The sequence below is a fragment of the Jaculus jaculus genome, chromosome 17 (genome assembly GCF_020740685.1).
Source record: "Jaculus jaculus isolate mJacJac1 chromosome 17, mJacJac1.mat.Y.cur, whole genome shotgun sequence".
NCBI classification, from domain to species: Eukaryota; Metazoa; Chordata; class Mammalia; order Rodentia; family Dipodidae; genus Jaculus; species Jaculus jaculus.
In genome coordinates this window covers 19301659-19317076 of record NC_059118.1, presented here as the reverse complement: position 1 = coordinate 19317076, position 15418 = coordinate 19301659, and the positions used below count along the sequence as shown (strand labels likewise).

Below are 15418 nucleotides of genomic sequence, written 5' to 3'. Positions count from 1 at the left end.
TTGTTCTTAACTTTTAATAACATATTGGGACAACTCCTACATCAAAGAGCATAATGACATTCTTTCCATTACCTTTACATTAGGCTTCTTTGTTGAAATTCCTCTGTACCAACCTAAAACAAAACATACAAAGGATATTTAAAGCATTGTTGCTGTCATTTTCTGTAAGAGACATAATAGCAACAATTTTAGAAAAAGTAGGTGAATATAAAACTTTCCTTTATTATATCAACTTTAGCTTTATTAGTCTATAGTGTCATTTAGCAGTTTACTCCAAAAGAAACAGAGTTTTATTGTTGCTCTTTTTAACTTTTATTTTTAATCATTTTATACATGCATGAGATGTATTTTGATCATCTTCCTCTAAATGGCCTTTCCTTACCTCCCTCCCCATCCTATAGTCATGCTAATATGGACTAAGAACTTTTTGTTCTTTGTGTTGTAACTGAGAGTTTGTTCTATATATGAACCTTTAATCTCACAACAAACCTTTGGAGAGAAATCAAGTTTTTCTAAAAGATAATGACATCAAAATAAAAGAGAGACTAACGGAGAGAGGAAGGGGATATGACAGATAGTGGAGTTGTGAAGGGGAAAGTGGGGGAGGGGGAAATTGTCATGGTTTATTGTCTGTAAGTATCAAAGTTGTCAATAAAATTTTTTTTAAACTACAAAGAAAAGGAATTCTGTTTCCCTTTGTTGCAACAATTACAAAAATAAATTTCATTAACTCATTTCACAAAATGAGTCTCAATTTCCTTATTTATTTTTCATATAAGAATCTTGCTAACCCAATACTATACAATATACTAAGACATGGCAGGGCAGAGTAAGGCTCTCTAAAAGCCTCTTTTAGAAAAAGCCATGGGACTTCTACAAAGCCACATCAGTCAGTGTTATGAGGAACTGGGTAAGTCATAAGCAAACAAATCTGAAGAATCAAGCAGAGCATCCATAAATGGACCCACATAAAAGTCAACTGCTCTTTGACAATGGAGAAAGGCAATACATTGTGGGGGATCAGGTTTTTCAATAAAGAGTGATGGAAAAACTGAAACAGGCAAAAAGAATAATCTAGAGACAGATCTACAAGTCACAAAAATTAACTCAAAATGGATCATACACTTAAATGTAAATGCCCATCATAAAACTTCCAGAAGAGATCACAGAAGAAAAGGTCAGTGATACTGGTTGTGATGACTTTTTAAGATAGAAAACCAAAGACATGATTCATGAAATTATTTGTAAATTGGACTACATTAAAATTGTTTCTGCCCTATGAAAAACATCGTCAAGAGAGTAAGACAAGTCAATGATTAGAAGAAAATATTTACAGAAGACATAGCTAATAAAACACCATACCCAAAATATACAAAGAATGCTTAAGACGCATCATTAAAATAACAAATTAAGGGCTGGAGAGATGGCTTAGCAGTTAAGCGCTTGCCTGTGAAGCCTAAGGACCCCGGTTCGAGGCTCGGTTCCCCAGGTCCCACGTTAGCCAGATGCACAAGGGGGCACACGCGTCTGGAGTTCGTTTGCAGAGGCTGGAAGCCCTGGCGCACCCATTCTCTCTCTTCCTCTATCTGTCTTTCTCTCTATGTCTGTCGCTCTCAAATAAATAAATAAATTTAAAAAAAAAAAACAAATTAAAACAAACCCAACATGGCTCATGTTAGAGCCACAAGTTGGGACATTATGCACAGAGATATTGCCTCTTCCCCATAACTAATGGCTACCCCTACAATGCAAGACCCACATTCCCCAATGAGTTGGGGCCCTTCGGAGGGGGGAAGAGAGGGAAGAGGCTAACGATGGTATCACCATGGCTGTTTACACACAGAGTATGTACATAACTAATAAGGAAAAAATAAAATAAACCAGCCAGGTGTGAGTAGAGGCAGGGAAAGAGGAGGGAAAGGAAGGAGAGGCAAAAAAAAAGGGGGGGAAAGAAGAGGGAACAAAATTTAAAAATATGCAAACGTGTCTGGAGAGATGTCTTAGTGGTTAAAGAGCTTGCCTGCATTAAGGCGCTTGCCTGTGAAATCAAAGAATCCAAGTTCAATTCCTTAGGATCCATGTAAGCCAGATACACAAGGGGGTGAATACATCTGGAGTTCATTTGTAGTATCTGGAAGCCTTGACCTGCCCATTCTCTCCCTCCCTCCATTCCTCTCTTTCTTTCTCTCTCTCTCTCTTTCCCTATTTCTATCTCTCTCAGATAAATAAATAAATAAAAATAAAATCTTTTTTTAAAACTAGACATCTAATCAAAGAAAATATAAAGGTGGCAAATAAAGACAGATGATTGTATCTGATTAGGAAGTTACAAATGAAAACAATTAGATACCACTATAAACATATTAGGATCACCTAATTTTGGAATACTGGCAATACCAAATACTGAGAAGGAACCTGAAAAAGTCATATTTTCCAGGTTGTTGCAGTTAGCTTTGTGTTGCTGGCAGAAAACACCTAACCAAGAGCAGCTTATGGGAGGAAAGGATTTATTTTGGCTTACAAACTCAAGGGGAAGCTCCATGAAGGCAGGGGGAAAAGATGGCATGAGCAGAAGGTGGACATCACCTTCTGACTAACATCAAGTGGACAACAGTAGCAAGACAGTGTGACAAACACTGGCAAGAGGAAGCTGGCTCCTCTTAAGCCCACTCCCCAACAATTCATCACCTCCAGGAAGCTCCAATTCCCAAATTGCCACCAGCTGGGAAACCTAGCATTCAAAACATGTAAGCTCATGGGGTACACATGAATCAAACCACCACACATGTACTGGTGATGCAAATGTAATATACCATGTTCTCTTGTAGTCCACCATCCCCCCAAAAACTCCTCCCCCTATCCCTGGCAAGCACAGAACTAAGTAACTTCAAAAGAAAATCATCTTCATGGGATGCAACCATTTTGAGGGTCATTCCATAAACATTGTGCTTGTTGACTTTAGACATTACATTTTTCGGGTTTTTTTTTTTTTTTTTTTTTTTTTTGGTTTTTTGAGGTATGGTCTCACTCTGGTCCAGGCTGACCTGGAATTGGAATTCACTATGGAGTCTCAGGGTGGCTTTGAACTCTCAGTGATGCTCCTACCTCTGCCTCCCAAGTGCTGGATTAAAGGCATGCGCCACCACACTGGCTCTACATTTTTCTTTTTATTAACATGAATTAATTGTTCAAGGTACTATTTCCATACAGTGTGCACTGGTGAAATCCAACCTCCCTTTTCAAATCTTACCTCAACACACACCAATCTTAAGCAATGACTAATTTATTTAGTTATTTAAGTGTGTGTGAGAGTGTATATGGGCAAGTGAGGGCCTTTTGCCACTGAAAACCTTATATGGGTACTGGAGAATTGAACCCAGGTCAACAGGTTCTGCAAGCGCCTTTCACCACTGAGCTATCTCTCCAGCCCTCAGATTGACTTTTTAACTTTACAAATATGAGAGAGAGTATACAGTACTCATCTTCCTATGTCTGGTTTGCTGGACTTAATATGTCTTCTAGCTCCAATCATTTTGATGCAAATGACAGAACTTCATCCTTCTTTATAGCTGCAAATACTCCATCATCTACATACATCACATCTTCCTTATCTATTCATCTATACATGAGCATCTAGATTAAATCCATATTTTAGCTATGGTGAATAGTGTGGCAATAAATACAGGTACGCAGGTATCTCTTTTTTTTTTTACATTGCGTTCATCTCCTTTATATTGCAGCACAGCTACTGCGTGGTATTGTACAGGTTTGATTTGCATTTCCCTGGTGGATAATGGTAGTGAACATTTCTTGTATTTGTTCACCAACTGGATTTCTTTCTTTTGAGTTACATACTTATGCTATTCCCCCCCCCCTCCTTTTTTTGTTTTGTTTTTGTTTTGCAAGGTAGGGTTTCAGGATGATCTGAAATTCACTATGTAGTCCCAGGGTGGCCTTGAACTCACAGCAATCCACCTACCTTTGCCTCTCAAGTGCTGGGATTAAAGGCATGCGCCACAACACCGGGCTATTTGCCCATTTTTAATTGAATGAATTGTGTTTTAGGGAGGTTTTGTGCTTTTTGGCTTTTTTTTGGGAGGGGGTTGAAGGTAGGGTTTTACTCTAGCCCAGGCTGACCTGGAATTCACTATGTAATCTCAAGGTAGCTATCCTCCTACCTCTGCCTGAGTGCTGGGATTAAAGGCATGAACCACCATGCCCAACTTCATTTGTTTTGTTTTTGCTGTTGCTAAGGTTTTAGAGTTCCTAATATACCCTGGATTTTCATCTATCAGAAGAGGTGACATCCAATGGATAATTTCCTCTGTTATTAGCAAAAGCTTTTTAGTTTAATGTGATCCCCACATGCTAATTTTTGGTTATGTTTCCTGTGTTTCAGAGTCCTATCCAGAAATATCACTGTCTGAACCAATGTCTTGGACTGTTTTTCCCATGTTTTCTTCTAGAAATTTCAGTTTCTAGATTCACATTTAGTTTCTTGAAGTTTATACTGGATAAAGAACTAGTTTGTTTTTTTATGTTGATGTTAAATACACTTATTTGACTGGTTCTATCCATTCTAATGGAATCTTTACGTGTGTGTGTGTGTGTGTGTGTGTGTGTGTGTGTGTGTATCATATAATCTGTAAACAGGCAATATTTGGTTCTGCCCTTCCTAAACCTGGTAACTTTCAGTATGTTGTCTATATGTTCCTCTAACATTGTCAGTATTTCCAGAATTACATAAAGGTCTTTGCTCCATTTTTTAATTGATCACTGTGCAGAGTGACAGATGTGGGTCTAATTTTATTTTATCTTGAGGTGGGTATCCAATTTTGCAGCAAACATCTGTTGAATAGGATGTCTTTTTCTGGTGTATATTTTTTATGCCTTTGTAAAAACTTATATGACCACAGTTGTATAGGTTTTTTTCCTGGTTTGTTTATTCTATTCTATTGGCCTATATGTCTATTTTTGTCTATTACCATTCCTTGACACTATGGCTCTACTGTATATAATCTTAGAACAGGAACTGTGATACCTCTAGCAGTATTCTTTCTACTTGGCTTTGCTTTGGCTATGCATGGTCTTTTACATTTCCATGTGGATTGTTGGATGATTTTCTTTTAGTTCTGAGAAGAATTTTATCACAACTTTAATGGTAATTTTATTAAATCTATAGATTACTTTTAGTAGTATAGCCATTTTCACAATATTCATTCTGCCAATCTGGGAACATGGATATTGCCTCCAGCATATAGTATTTTTTACTTCTTTTTTCAATGTGTTATACGTTTTCTTCATAGAGGTCTTTCACAACCTTGATGTGGCTTATTTCTATGTACTTTTTTCTAGGGGGTGATATACTATGAATGGACTATTTTTACTAACTTCTCTGTCAACAAATTCATTATTGGAATATACAAAAGCTGTTGATTTTTGTATCCTGTAACTTGGCTAAAAGTATTTATTAAATCTAAGATTTTTCTGGTAGTCTACAGAGCCACTTAAGTATAGAATCATATAATCTTTAAATAGGGATAATTTCTTCCTTTCCTATTTTATCCATTTTATAGTTTTCTCTTGTGTTATTTTTCTAGCTAAAGTTTCAAGAACTATATTGACTAAGAGTGGCAATATTTGTCACTCTTATCTCATTCCAGATTTTAAATTTTGTTCTTTTTTGAAAAAAATATTACTAATTCATTCCAGATTTTAAAGAAAATGTTTTTAATTTTTCTAATTCAGTAAAATGTTGGCTATAGGTTTGTCATATACAGACTTTATTATTTTGCAGTATATTCCATCTATTCCTAGTTTTTCCAGAGTTTTCAACTTGAAGGCATGTTGAACTCTTGTCAAGCCTATTTTATGCATCTATAGAGATGGTCATATAATATTTGTTCTTAAGTTCATTTTATGGTGAATTACATATATTGATTTGCATTTATGTTAGAGCAACTTTACATCTTTTGGATGAAACCAATTTGGTCATGATGCATAACCTTCTTAATATTCTCATGAATTCTGTTTGCAAGTACTTTGCTAAGAATTTTTGCATTTACATTTGTCAGGGAAATTGGTCTGTAGTTTTCATTGCTGCTGCTGTGTTGTTGTTATTTCTTTATATGGTTTTGGTATCTAGGTAATACTGGCTTCATAGCATGAATTTGCCTGTATTCCTACCATTTCCATTTTGTGGGATAGCTTGAGATGTGTTGGTACTAGATATTCCTTAAGAATTTGATAGAATTTGGCAGTGAATCGATCTGGATCTGGGCTTTTCTTCATAAGGAGACTTTTTAAATTTGGGGTTTTTTTTATATATTTATTTTAAAGAGAGAGAGAGAGAGAGAATGGGCGCACCAGACCCTCCAGCCACTGCAAACTCTGATGCATGCACCCTCTTGTGCATTTGGCTAATGTGGGTCCTGATGAATCGAGCCTCAAACCGGGGTCCTTAGGCTTCACAGGCAAAAGCACTTAAATGCTAAGCCATCGCTGCATCCCACAGGGAGACTTTTAGTTACTGCTTCAATCTTATTTCTTGTTTTGAGTCTGTTTAAATTACTTATACTTCTTGGATTTTTTCTTCTTTATTTATTCAGGTGATTTTCTCATACACCTCTCTCTTCTCTCCTCCTTCTTCCTCTCCCATCCACCTCCCTCTCCCCTTCTGTCTCTGTTTCTGTCTCTATTTCCCCCCCCCCCCCTCTTTCTGATTAGTTTACCTAGGGTTTGCCAATCTTGTTAAATTTCTCAACGAACCAATTCTTTGTTTGAGCTGCTTTTGTGCTTGCTCTTTCAGTCTCTATTTTGTTTATTTCTGCCCTAATATTTTAGTATTTCTTATTATCTACTGATTTGGGATTAGCATCTTGCTGTTTTTTCCTGCAACTTTAAGGTACATCAGTGTATTTTTTATATCATTCTGAATTTTTTATTTTTTACATATTTTTTTGAGATAGAGAGAGATCGCACACCAGGGTCTCTAGCCACTGCAAATCCTACAGATGCATGCACCAACTTGTGCATCTGGCTCACATGAGTACTGGGGAATCAAACCTAGGTCCTTAGGCCTCACAGGCAAGTGCCTTAACCACTAAGCCATCTCTCCAGCCCCCTTTTTATTTTTTTAAATTTATTTATTTATTTGAAAGAGAGTAAGAGGCAGAGAGAGAATGGTTTTATTAATTTTTATATATTGTAATGTGTAATGTTGACATGTGTATGCCACGGCTCTCAGGTTGGTCCTCACCTTCCACTTCATTCTGAGGGTTGGGTCTTTCACTGCAGTGTTCTTGAGTTTCTAGGAAATTCTGTCTCTACCTAAGTATCTCTGTAGCCCTGATATGGTCAGTTTTTGAGATGCTTCCATGTACGCCAGAGAAGAACATGTATTCCCTATGGAGTGTTCTATGGATATCTGTTAAATCCAGGTGGTTTACTATATAGTTTAGTTCTGAAGTCTTTGCTGATTATTAGTTTGGAGAACCTATCTAAATATGTAGATGGGGTGTTAAATTCTCCCACTATTATTACTGTATCAGGACTTACATAACCATTTATGCCTTTTAGTGTTTGTTTTATGTAATTTGGAATCCCCACTACTCAGTACAGCACCAATGTTTACAACTGTTATATTCTTCATGAACTATTCGTTTCATTAATAAATATTGGCCCTCTTTGTTTCATTTTCTTAGCTTTGAAGTCTACTTTGTCAGACATAATTAGTTAGGGTAAGGTGCTTTCCATTTTTTAACTATTTTATTTTTACTTATCTATTTATTTGACAGACTAAGAAGGGGGAGAGATAGAGAGAGAGATGGGCATGCCAGGGCCTCTAGCCACTGCAAACAAATTCCAGACACGTGCAACCCCTTGTGCATCTGGCTAACGTGGGTACTGGAGAATCGAACCTGGGTCCTTTGGCTTTGCAGGCAAGTGCCTTAACCACTAAGCCATCCCTCCAGCCTATGCTTTCCGTTTTTTGATGCTCAGTCTGAGCACATCTTTACTACCTACATGTGTTTCTTGAAAACAACAAATAACAGAAACTTGGGTTCTTTTTAATAACACAATTTTTAAAACCTATAATCATACATTTGGTTTTTAAAAACTGTCTTTGAAAGCATTAATTTAAATATTTTTTAAAGTTTGCATTACATCACAACAGATTTATATGCAGCTGCCAATTACAATAAACACAAAGCTGTTTCTGTGAGCCTAACAAAGGTATCCTTTTCTTCACCAGAACAAAATCAAGTAAGGCTGTTATATTTTAAAATGTTAAAATACTTTAAACAAGCTCTCTTCATGTTTAAGATAGTCTTTTTTCATTTTCTAGTCTTGCCCAAAAGTTTACTTCTTTTTAGTGGAATCAAAACCTCCTGAACCTCATTCAGTGTCATCCATCACTTGAGCTTCTATTTCTGGGAAAAAAATATATCCATTCACAAATAAGCTATACAATTCGATCACCCCTTTTTACTTCAAACTTCCCTTTCCCAAAATTAAACAGTACAACACCAACATTCCCTCTATAATCTTCATCTCTAACACCAGCTCCTACATGAATGAAGGGTTTTATAGCCAAGTCAGAGTGCAGAAGCTACTCTTCCATAGCATCCAGGAGGAACAGCTATCTGAATATGTTTTCACAGTGGCTTTCTCCATAGGCAGCACCTTATAATCTTAGGCACTGAACAGGTCATAGCCGGCAGCCATGTGGACTCTTGGGTAGGGGTCATGGTGTGCTCCCAGAGCCACAGGAAACAAAGCCATGAGCCACCCTCTGCTGCAGGCCAGCCAGCTTGCTGAGGGAGATGGAGCAGGGTATGGCTCCCACACAGGTGGTGGACCAGAACCTTGTTCTGTGTGTAGTCTCAGGGTGAACTCAAACTCATGGCAATCCTCCTACCTCTGCCTCCTGAGTGCTAAGATTAAAGGCATGTGCCACCACACCCAGCTCTTTTTTTAATTTATAGTAATGTTTTCCATTTTGACATTTTCATACATGTATATAATGTAATTTGATTTTAATTCTCCATGCTCTTCCATTACACCCTTCTTGTCCCCCTTAATTCTCATCTTACTTTTATACCTTTTGTGTAATCTTTCTTATTTATTTATTTATTTAATTTATTTGCATGTGTGTACCTGTGTTAGCACAAGCATGAGCATCCTTCACTGGTCCCTTGCTACTGCAAACAAACACCAGATACTTGCACCACTTTTTGACTCCAGCTTACATGGGCGACTTGAGAACTCAATCTGGGCCAACAGGCTTCATAGGCAAGAGCTTTTAACTACTAGACCATCTTGCCAGCCCCTTCATGTCTTTTTATAAACCCACTGAGTTTAAGTTACTGGAAGTTTATTTACTTGGAAAAAACAAGTTACCAGTGGCTACATCACTGATAAACCTGACTCCCCTTGTTGCAGCAACCACTGGCTGCCATTAGTTACTCTGGGAGCTTTGGAGTCTTGGGAATCCTTTCTGCATTGATGGTGATGTGGCAGGCTCAAACTACAACTGCTGTGAATTCATGGCTGTAATGGTCATGTCCTATCAAGAAGGTAACATTTTGCAGCCATCCTCCTTGTCTTATATTGTCTCCCTCCTCCTTTCCCCCAGGTTCCCAGAACCTTGAAAGGTAGTTTAGACGTCCTGTTTGAGGCTAAGCAAACAGTAGTCACTTGTTCTTGACAATTCTGCTAACTATGCATCTCTGCATTACCTACTGCCCATTGTAGTAAGAAACTGTTATGATCAAGGCTTGAAGCCATACTAATCTTTGTCAAAAAACAGATACATATTTAGAAGGCAGTTTAACAAACCGTCTATTTAGCATAACCACCATAGTAAGTTATCCTCTAGGGTCTATGTCCCTAGCCATGGGCTTTGGCCAGGTCTATAGTACCAGGCATGAAATCCCTTCTGTGCAGCAGGCCCCAATCCAATCAGAAAGCAGCTGGTTCTTTCCATAACACCCATGCTCCTATCACATGAGTGGGCATATCTGGCCTAGCAAATTGGTTGTGGAACACACACAAGTCCACAGCTGTGTAGGAGTGATGATGGCTTTTCTCTCCCAGCACCTGCATTAGCACCTTCTGGTACACATAAAGCTAGCCAGCAGGGAGAAAACTAGCTCAGTTACAACTTCGTTTCTCTGTCCTGCAACCAAAGTCAGCAGCAAAGACTTGCCACCTAGTTTTGGTGGGCAAACAAGAGCAATAGTCGATAATGTCTTAGTGCCTCCGCAGCTTCCCTGAGCAACAACTCACGAAGGCACAAAGGATGTCTTGTTCCTGGACTATTCCTGGAACTAGAACTTACAATTAATAACTTATGGTTTCCAGAAGCAGCTTTATCTACCCAAGTCCTTCATTCTAACACTTTTTAAAGTTTTGCCTTTTAATTACTTACCAACTAGGCTCATTCACATATTCTTAGTTGTGATGTATCCTCCCACCACTCCCTCCTCTTCTTTATCCCTAATCCCCTGCTGTTTTCTTTTTGCTGTCCTGAGAGCTTCTGAGAAATTCTCCTTTCTCTCCCTTTCACCTTGCTATCACAATAAAGGGATTCCAGAAGCCTGCCACAGTTTATGATTTTTTTAGGTAGGGTCCAAAATACAAACTTGGGTGCTCAGGCTTGAGTGGTGAACAGTCTAACCACTGCACCATCTCCCCAGCCTCCTCACTGACGGTTACTTAATTTCAGGGCTAAAATATATTGTCCCATACTTTTTTTGGCTTTTAGGGTTGCTGGTGAAAGGTCTGAAGTTATTCTGATGTTCGTGCCTGTGTGAGTTGGCCTTTTTCCCCTCATAGCGCTTAGTATTGCTTTTGTGCCCTGTAGTTTTGACATTACTGTGATATGCCATAGAGGTTCTTCTCTGCTCGTGTACATTTAGGGGTCTGAAAGCCTCTTGGGTTTGCATGTCAACTTCTCTCATTAGGTTTGAGAAATTTTCTGCTATAATTTCAAGCAAGAACCTATAAATAACCACTGATCTATCTTCACAGATCCTCTGCAACAATTTCATTAAGTGACCCTTCAATTTCTTTAGATGGCCTCTCAGCTCCTTGTTCTACCCAATGGACTTTAAGGTTTGGTCTCTCTTTTGTGGTTTTTAAGGTTTGAGCTCTTGAATACACCCCAGAAGTAGTCAACAGTAGCAGTAACCTGGTACTAAAAACTTCAATGAAATCAACTAGATATCTGCAATTATATCCCCATTAAACTGAAGATAAAAAGAAGTTAGGATGTTGTTAAAATAAAGGAAGTTTAATGAAGAAGTAAAAAGAAGACAGACTGCTAAAAGCAGAAAAGTGGAAGCAAAGTAGCAATGATATGGAAAGTACATGAGTTGGAGTAAGAGTCATAGGTGAAAGTTCATAATAGAATACGTATAGGAAAAGACAATAATAAAATCTAGCTAAACAATATAAAAACAAACAAAACAAGAAATAATACAAAAGTGATGATTTTAAAAAGACAAGATAGGAGAATTATTGGACTTGGAGATTTGTCACTGGCTAGAGTTTTTGGACTTGAAGCTACAGAGTTTGATGTTTGCCCTAGTTGATTAAAATCTTGTATTGGTTGAATATTTCTTTGCTATGCCCAATGCCACTTTTTGCAGTGTGAATGTTTATTCTGTGCCATTATGGGTTTGGGGGGAGTCTTTGGTATTCTGGCTCAGTTAAAAGATCTTGGACTATGGAGATGTATGAACATCATTGGAACAGATAAAAACAATGGGAACTTTTAAGCTGGACTTAATGCATTGTATTTTTAAAAAAAAGACAAGATAGGGCTGGAAAGATGGCTTAGTGGTTAAGGTGCTTGCCTGCACAGCCCAAGAACACATGTTCTACTCTCCAGATCCCACATAAGCCAGACACACAGTGACACAGCATGCAAGGTCACACATGTGCACAAAGAGGTGCATGCATTTGGAGTTCAACTGCAGGAGCTGGAGGCCCTGGTGCACCAATTCTCTCTCACACTCCCTCTACCTCTCTCTCACTCTCGCATTTAAAAAAAAAAGTGTGGGGGTGGGGAGGGAGGGAATTACCATGGGATATATTTTATAATCATGGAAAATGTTAATAAAAATTAAAAAAAAAAGACCAGTCTGTTGGGCTTGCCTCAAAAAAGAAAGTAAAATAAAAAATATTACAGCATCAATCAATATTTCTTTTCTCTTTTAATTGTTTTAAAGCTATCCTCTTCTATCCCCTCTCTTCCACCACCATTCCACTGAGGGTTCTCCTCAGTGGGGTTATTGGTATTCATCGTGGGGTCCTAAAGACCTATTTCTTCCTTGATGGGATGAGCATCAATTCTCACACCTGTTGAGTTGTGTTAGGGAGCTAATTCTGCTTGCTGGGAAAGCATCTGCTTCTGTCTTGACTTCAAAACAGTATTCTCTGGGTCTTTGTGGAAATAAAGGGGTTACCCCCTCTGTCTCTCTTCCCTGTTGAATTAAATTTCTGACTAACTATTAGCAGAGGCCAGCCCTCAGTTTCCTAATTGGTAACATAGGGTGCAGACTGGAAACAAAGCCCATCCAGCCAGCTACTATCTTCTATGCATACTGATGGCCCAGCATATCCCTCCACAGATATCAATGGCTGAAGTTCTGAGGGGACCATGCCCACACTTGTATTTAACTTTCCTGTTGGATATTCTTGCCTTACTAGGCTCAGGCTGCCTTTTCACCAGCAACTCACAGTCTTAGCCCAACTATGCTATACTACAAATTCATAGCTACTGAATTTGTTCATGTCAGCTCTCCATGTAACATAGGTTCTCAGGTCAACTGGACTCTTAGCAGAGGAGCAAGGCAGGGCAGGGGGACTTTGGACTTTGGAGAAACCACTGTGCCAGGTTTTCTACCCTACCAGCCGAGTAATTTGATTGCAAAGTTTCTCTCAGGATCTTTTCGCTCCTTACCCCAGTGTAACAGGTGGCATGGACTGGCCAGCACTGATTCATTCCCCAGTGTTTGCTTCACACAGCTTGTAGATATCCAATCTAATTTTTTCCTGTGTTTGCTCCTGGAGATTTTCCTTTTCAGTTTTGTTTGAGGAAAGGGGTAAAGGAAATTCTCCACCCTATCTACCACTTTGGTCAGTACTCTAAGTTGGGTATCCATTGTTTCCTTTGTAAAGCCAACATTCAGTTCTATGGTCTGAGTTCTATACTCTCTCACCATTTGCTGTTTACTGTAGTCCTTCTTTGCTTTTCAAAGATGTAGATCAAATATTTTCTTTCAGATTCATGGGGACACAGGAAAGTCTTATTTGCTCCTACCCCACCATCTTTCTTCTCCTTAGCTGTACTAATCTGTGTCCCCACAGTATGTGAAGTGTTTCCCATTTATACACATTCTAACACCTGTTATAGTTTTTTGTGTGATCACTCACTGGGCAAAACATTTAAAACTCAACTGTGCTCTTGTTCTTGGTTTTGTGTAAATCTAGGATGGGCTTTTTGCATGCATGTGTGATATGTGTGGTATGGTGTGTATAAGCACAGCATATGCATGTGTGTGCAGATACATTTGCCTCATGTATGCACATACATGCAGAGGCCAGAGAATGTTGGGTGTCCTCTTCTGCTGCTCTTTCAATTTTCTGCAAGATGGAATCTCTTGCTGAACATCAAGCTTCCATTTTTGGTCATACTGACTGACCACTGAACCCTAGAAGTTCTCCAGTCTCTGCCCCCAACAGGTGTGTATGGCTGTGTGTGGCTTTTCATGTGGGTATTGGGGGTTGAACTCAGTCTCAGACTCTCGTGCTTGTACAATAAGCACTCTTACCTGCTAAGCCATTTCCCTAGCCTGGTTTTATGTTGCTTTTGTTTCTTAGGTTTGGTTTGGTTCATTTTTTGTTTTTATTTTATTATTTTTTTTAAATATCTTATCCACTTATTTGAGAGACAGAGGGGAGAGAGAGAGAAGGGGAAATAGGAGAAAGAGAAAGAGGTAGATAGAAAGAGAATGGGTACACCAGAACCTCCAGCCACTGCAAACTAACTCCAGACACATGTACCACCTTGTGCATCTGGCTTACATAGGTACTGGGGAATCAAACCTGGGTCTGTAGGCTTTGCAGGCAAGTACCTTAACTAGTAGGCCATTTCTCCAGCCCTTGTTCTGTTTTTGAGATTGAGGCCCCACTGTTATTCAGGCTAGTCTTAAACTTGTGAACTCAAGTAAGCTTCCTGTCTCAGACTCTAAAATAGCTATGGTTACAGACATATGCAATCATGGCATACTCTAGGATACTATATTAGACATGAATTTCATTAAAACCTTATGCAAAAGGAAAATGTAAAAGATTTTTTTTTTTCATTGAGACTGGATTTATGAAGCTTAGGCTGGCCTCAAGCTTGTGATCCTTCTGCCTCCAACTTCCAAATAATGGAGTTATGGGTGTACACCATCAAGCCCAGCCTTGAAGATCTTCTTTAAATTTACATGTAGGGACAGAAAGGATCACTAGATAACAAATTCTGTGCCACTGATATAGCCAAGATTGGGATCCTATAGTATCCTGGCTCAAGCTTCTTCACAAAAGCAATACATGAAGTCATAAACTGTTAAGTTATAGAATATGGTAACTTGTAAAATGTACTGAAGATCAGATGTACCAATGCTTTGCGTTTTAAACACAAAAATAGACAGAGATCTATTATTCCCAGCTGAAATAGCTCAGCTGGGGGAGTGTTAGAGTGAAGAGATCTACTGATTAAAAAAAACATTATTCTCCAGTCCAGACTTTACAGCAAACATCATCAAAGAAAAGCCCCATAACTTCATCCTGAGGACTAGCCTCCTGAAAGATTCACAAAGGTGTGAAATCAGTACAAAATTTGAAGTGAAAACATTTCAGTTTTCTACTAAATACAATTATTCACCTAAGAAGAAAATTATCTTCCTTTTTTGGCTTCATTTAGTAACTCTGAATAACCCTAGATTTCCTGAGTCTACCTTATACACTGATGCACCAATACTCACATTGACCACATCCAGGTCTCCTCAAGGTAGATGTGACTGTTCCATCCCTTTCTCAGTCCATTTGCCCTATAACAACTGATCTGTTTGTGTGGCTTCACACATCTCGCATCAGAGTTTTCATATTGTGTTCTGTTTAAGGGAAGGATACTGCTATCTGAGCAGATGCTGGAACTATGAACTGAAGTCACTTCATTCACTTATTTATGAGAGGCAGGCAGAAAGAGAAAGGGAAGAAAGAGTATGGACATGCAAGGGCTTCCTGCCATTGTAAACAAATTACAGATGCATGTGCCACTTTATACATCTGGCTTTAAGTGACAATTGGGGAATCAAACCCAGGCTATCAGACTTTACAAGCAAGTGCTTTAACTGCTGAG

General features: G+C 38.6%; 1 protein-coding gene across 6 annotated transcripts in view; it reads right to left on the bottom strand.

Annotated features, from left to right (window-relative positions):
* Positions 1-15418, bottom strand: part of Dock3 (dedicator of cytokinesis 3) — a 455655-nt gene that overhangs the window by 338168 nt on the left and 102069 nt on the right. For 5 of the 6 annotated variants that reach the window (XM_045136510.1, XM_045136514.1, XM_045136511.1 and 2 more), the window contains exon 3: positions 73-113. The exons of the other annotated variant lie outside the window; for it this stretch is intronic. In XM_045136510.1, coding sequence (XP_044992445.1) covers positions 73-113 — 41 coding nt within the window. The remainder of the gene's footprint in view (positions 1-72; positions 114-15418) is intronic. 6 annotated transcript variants of the gene reach the window in all.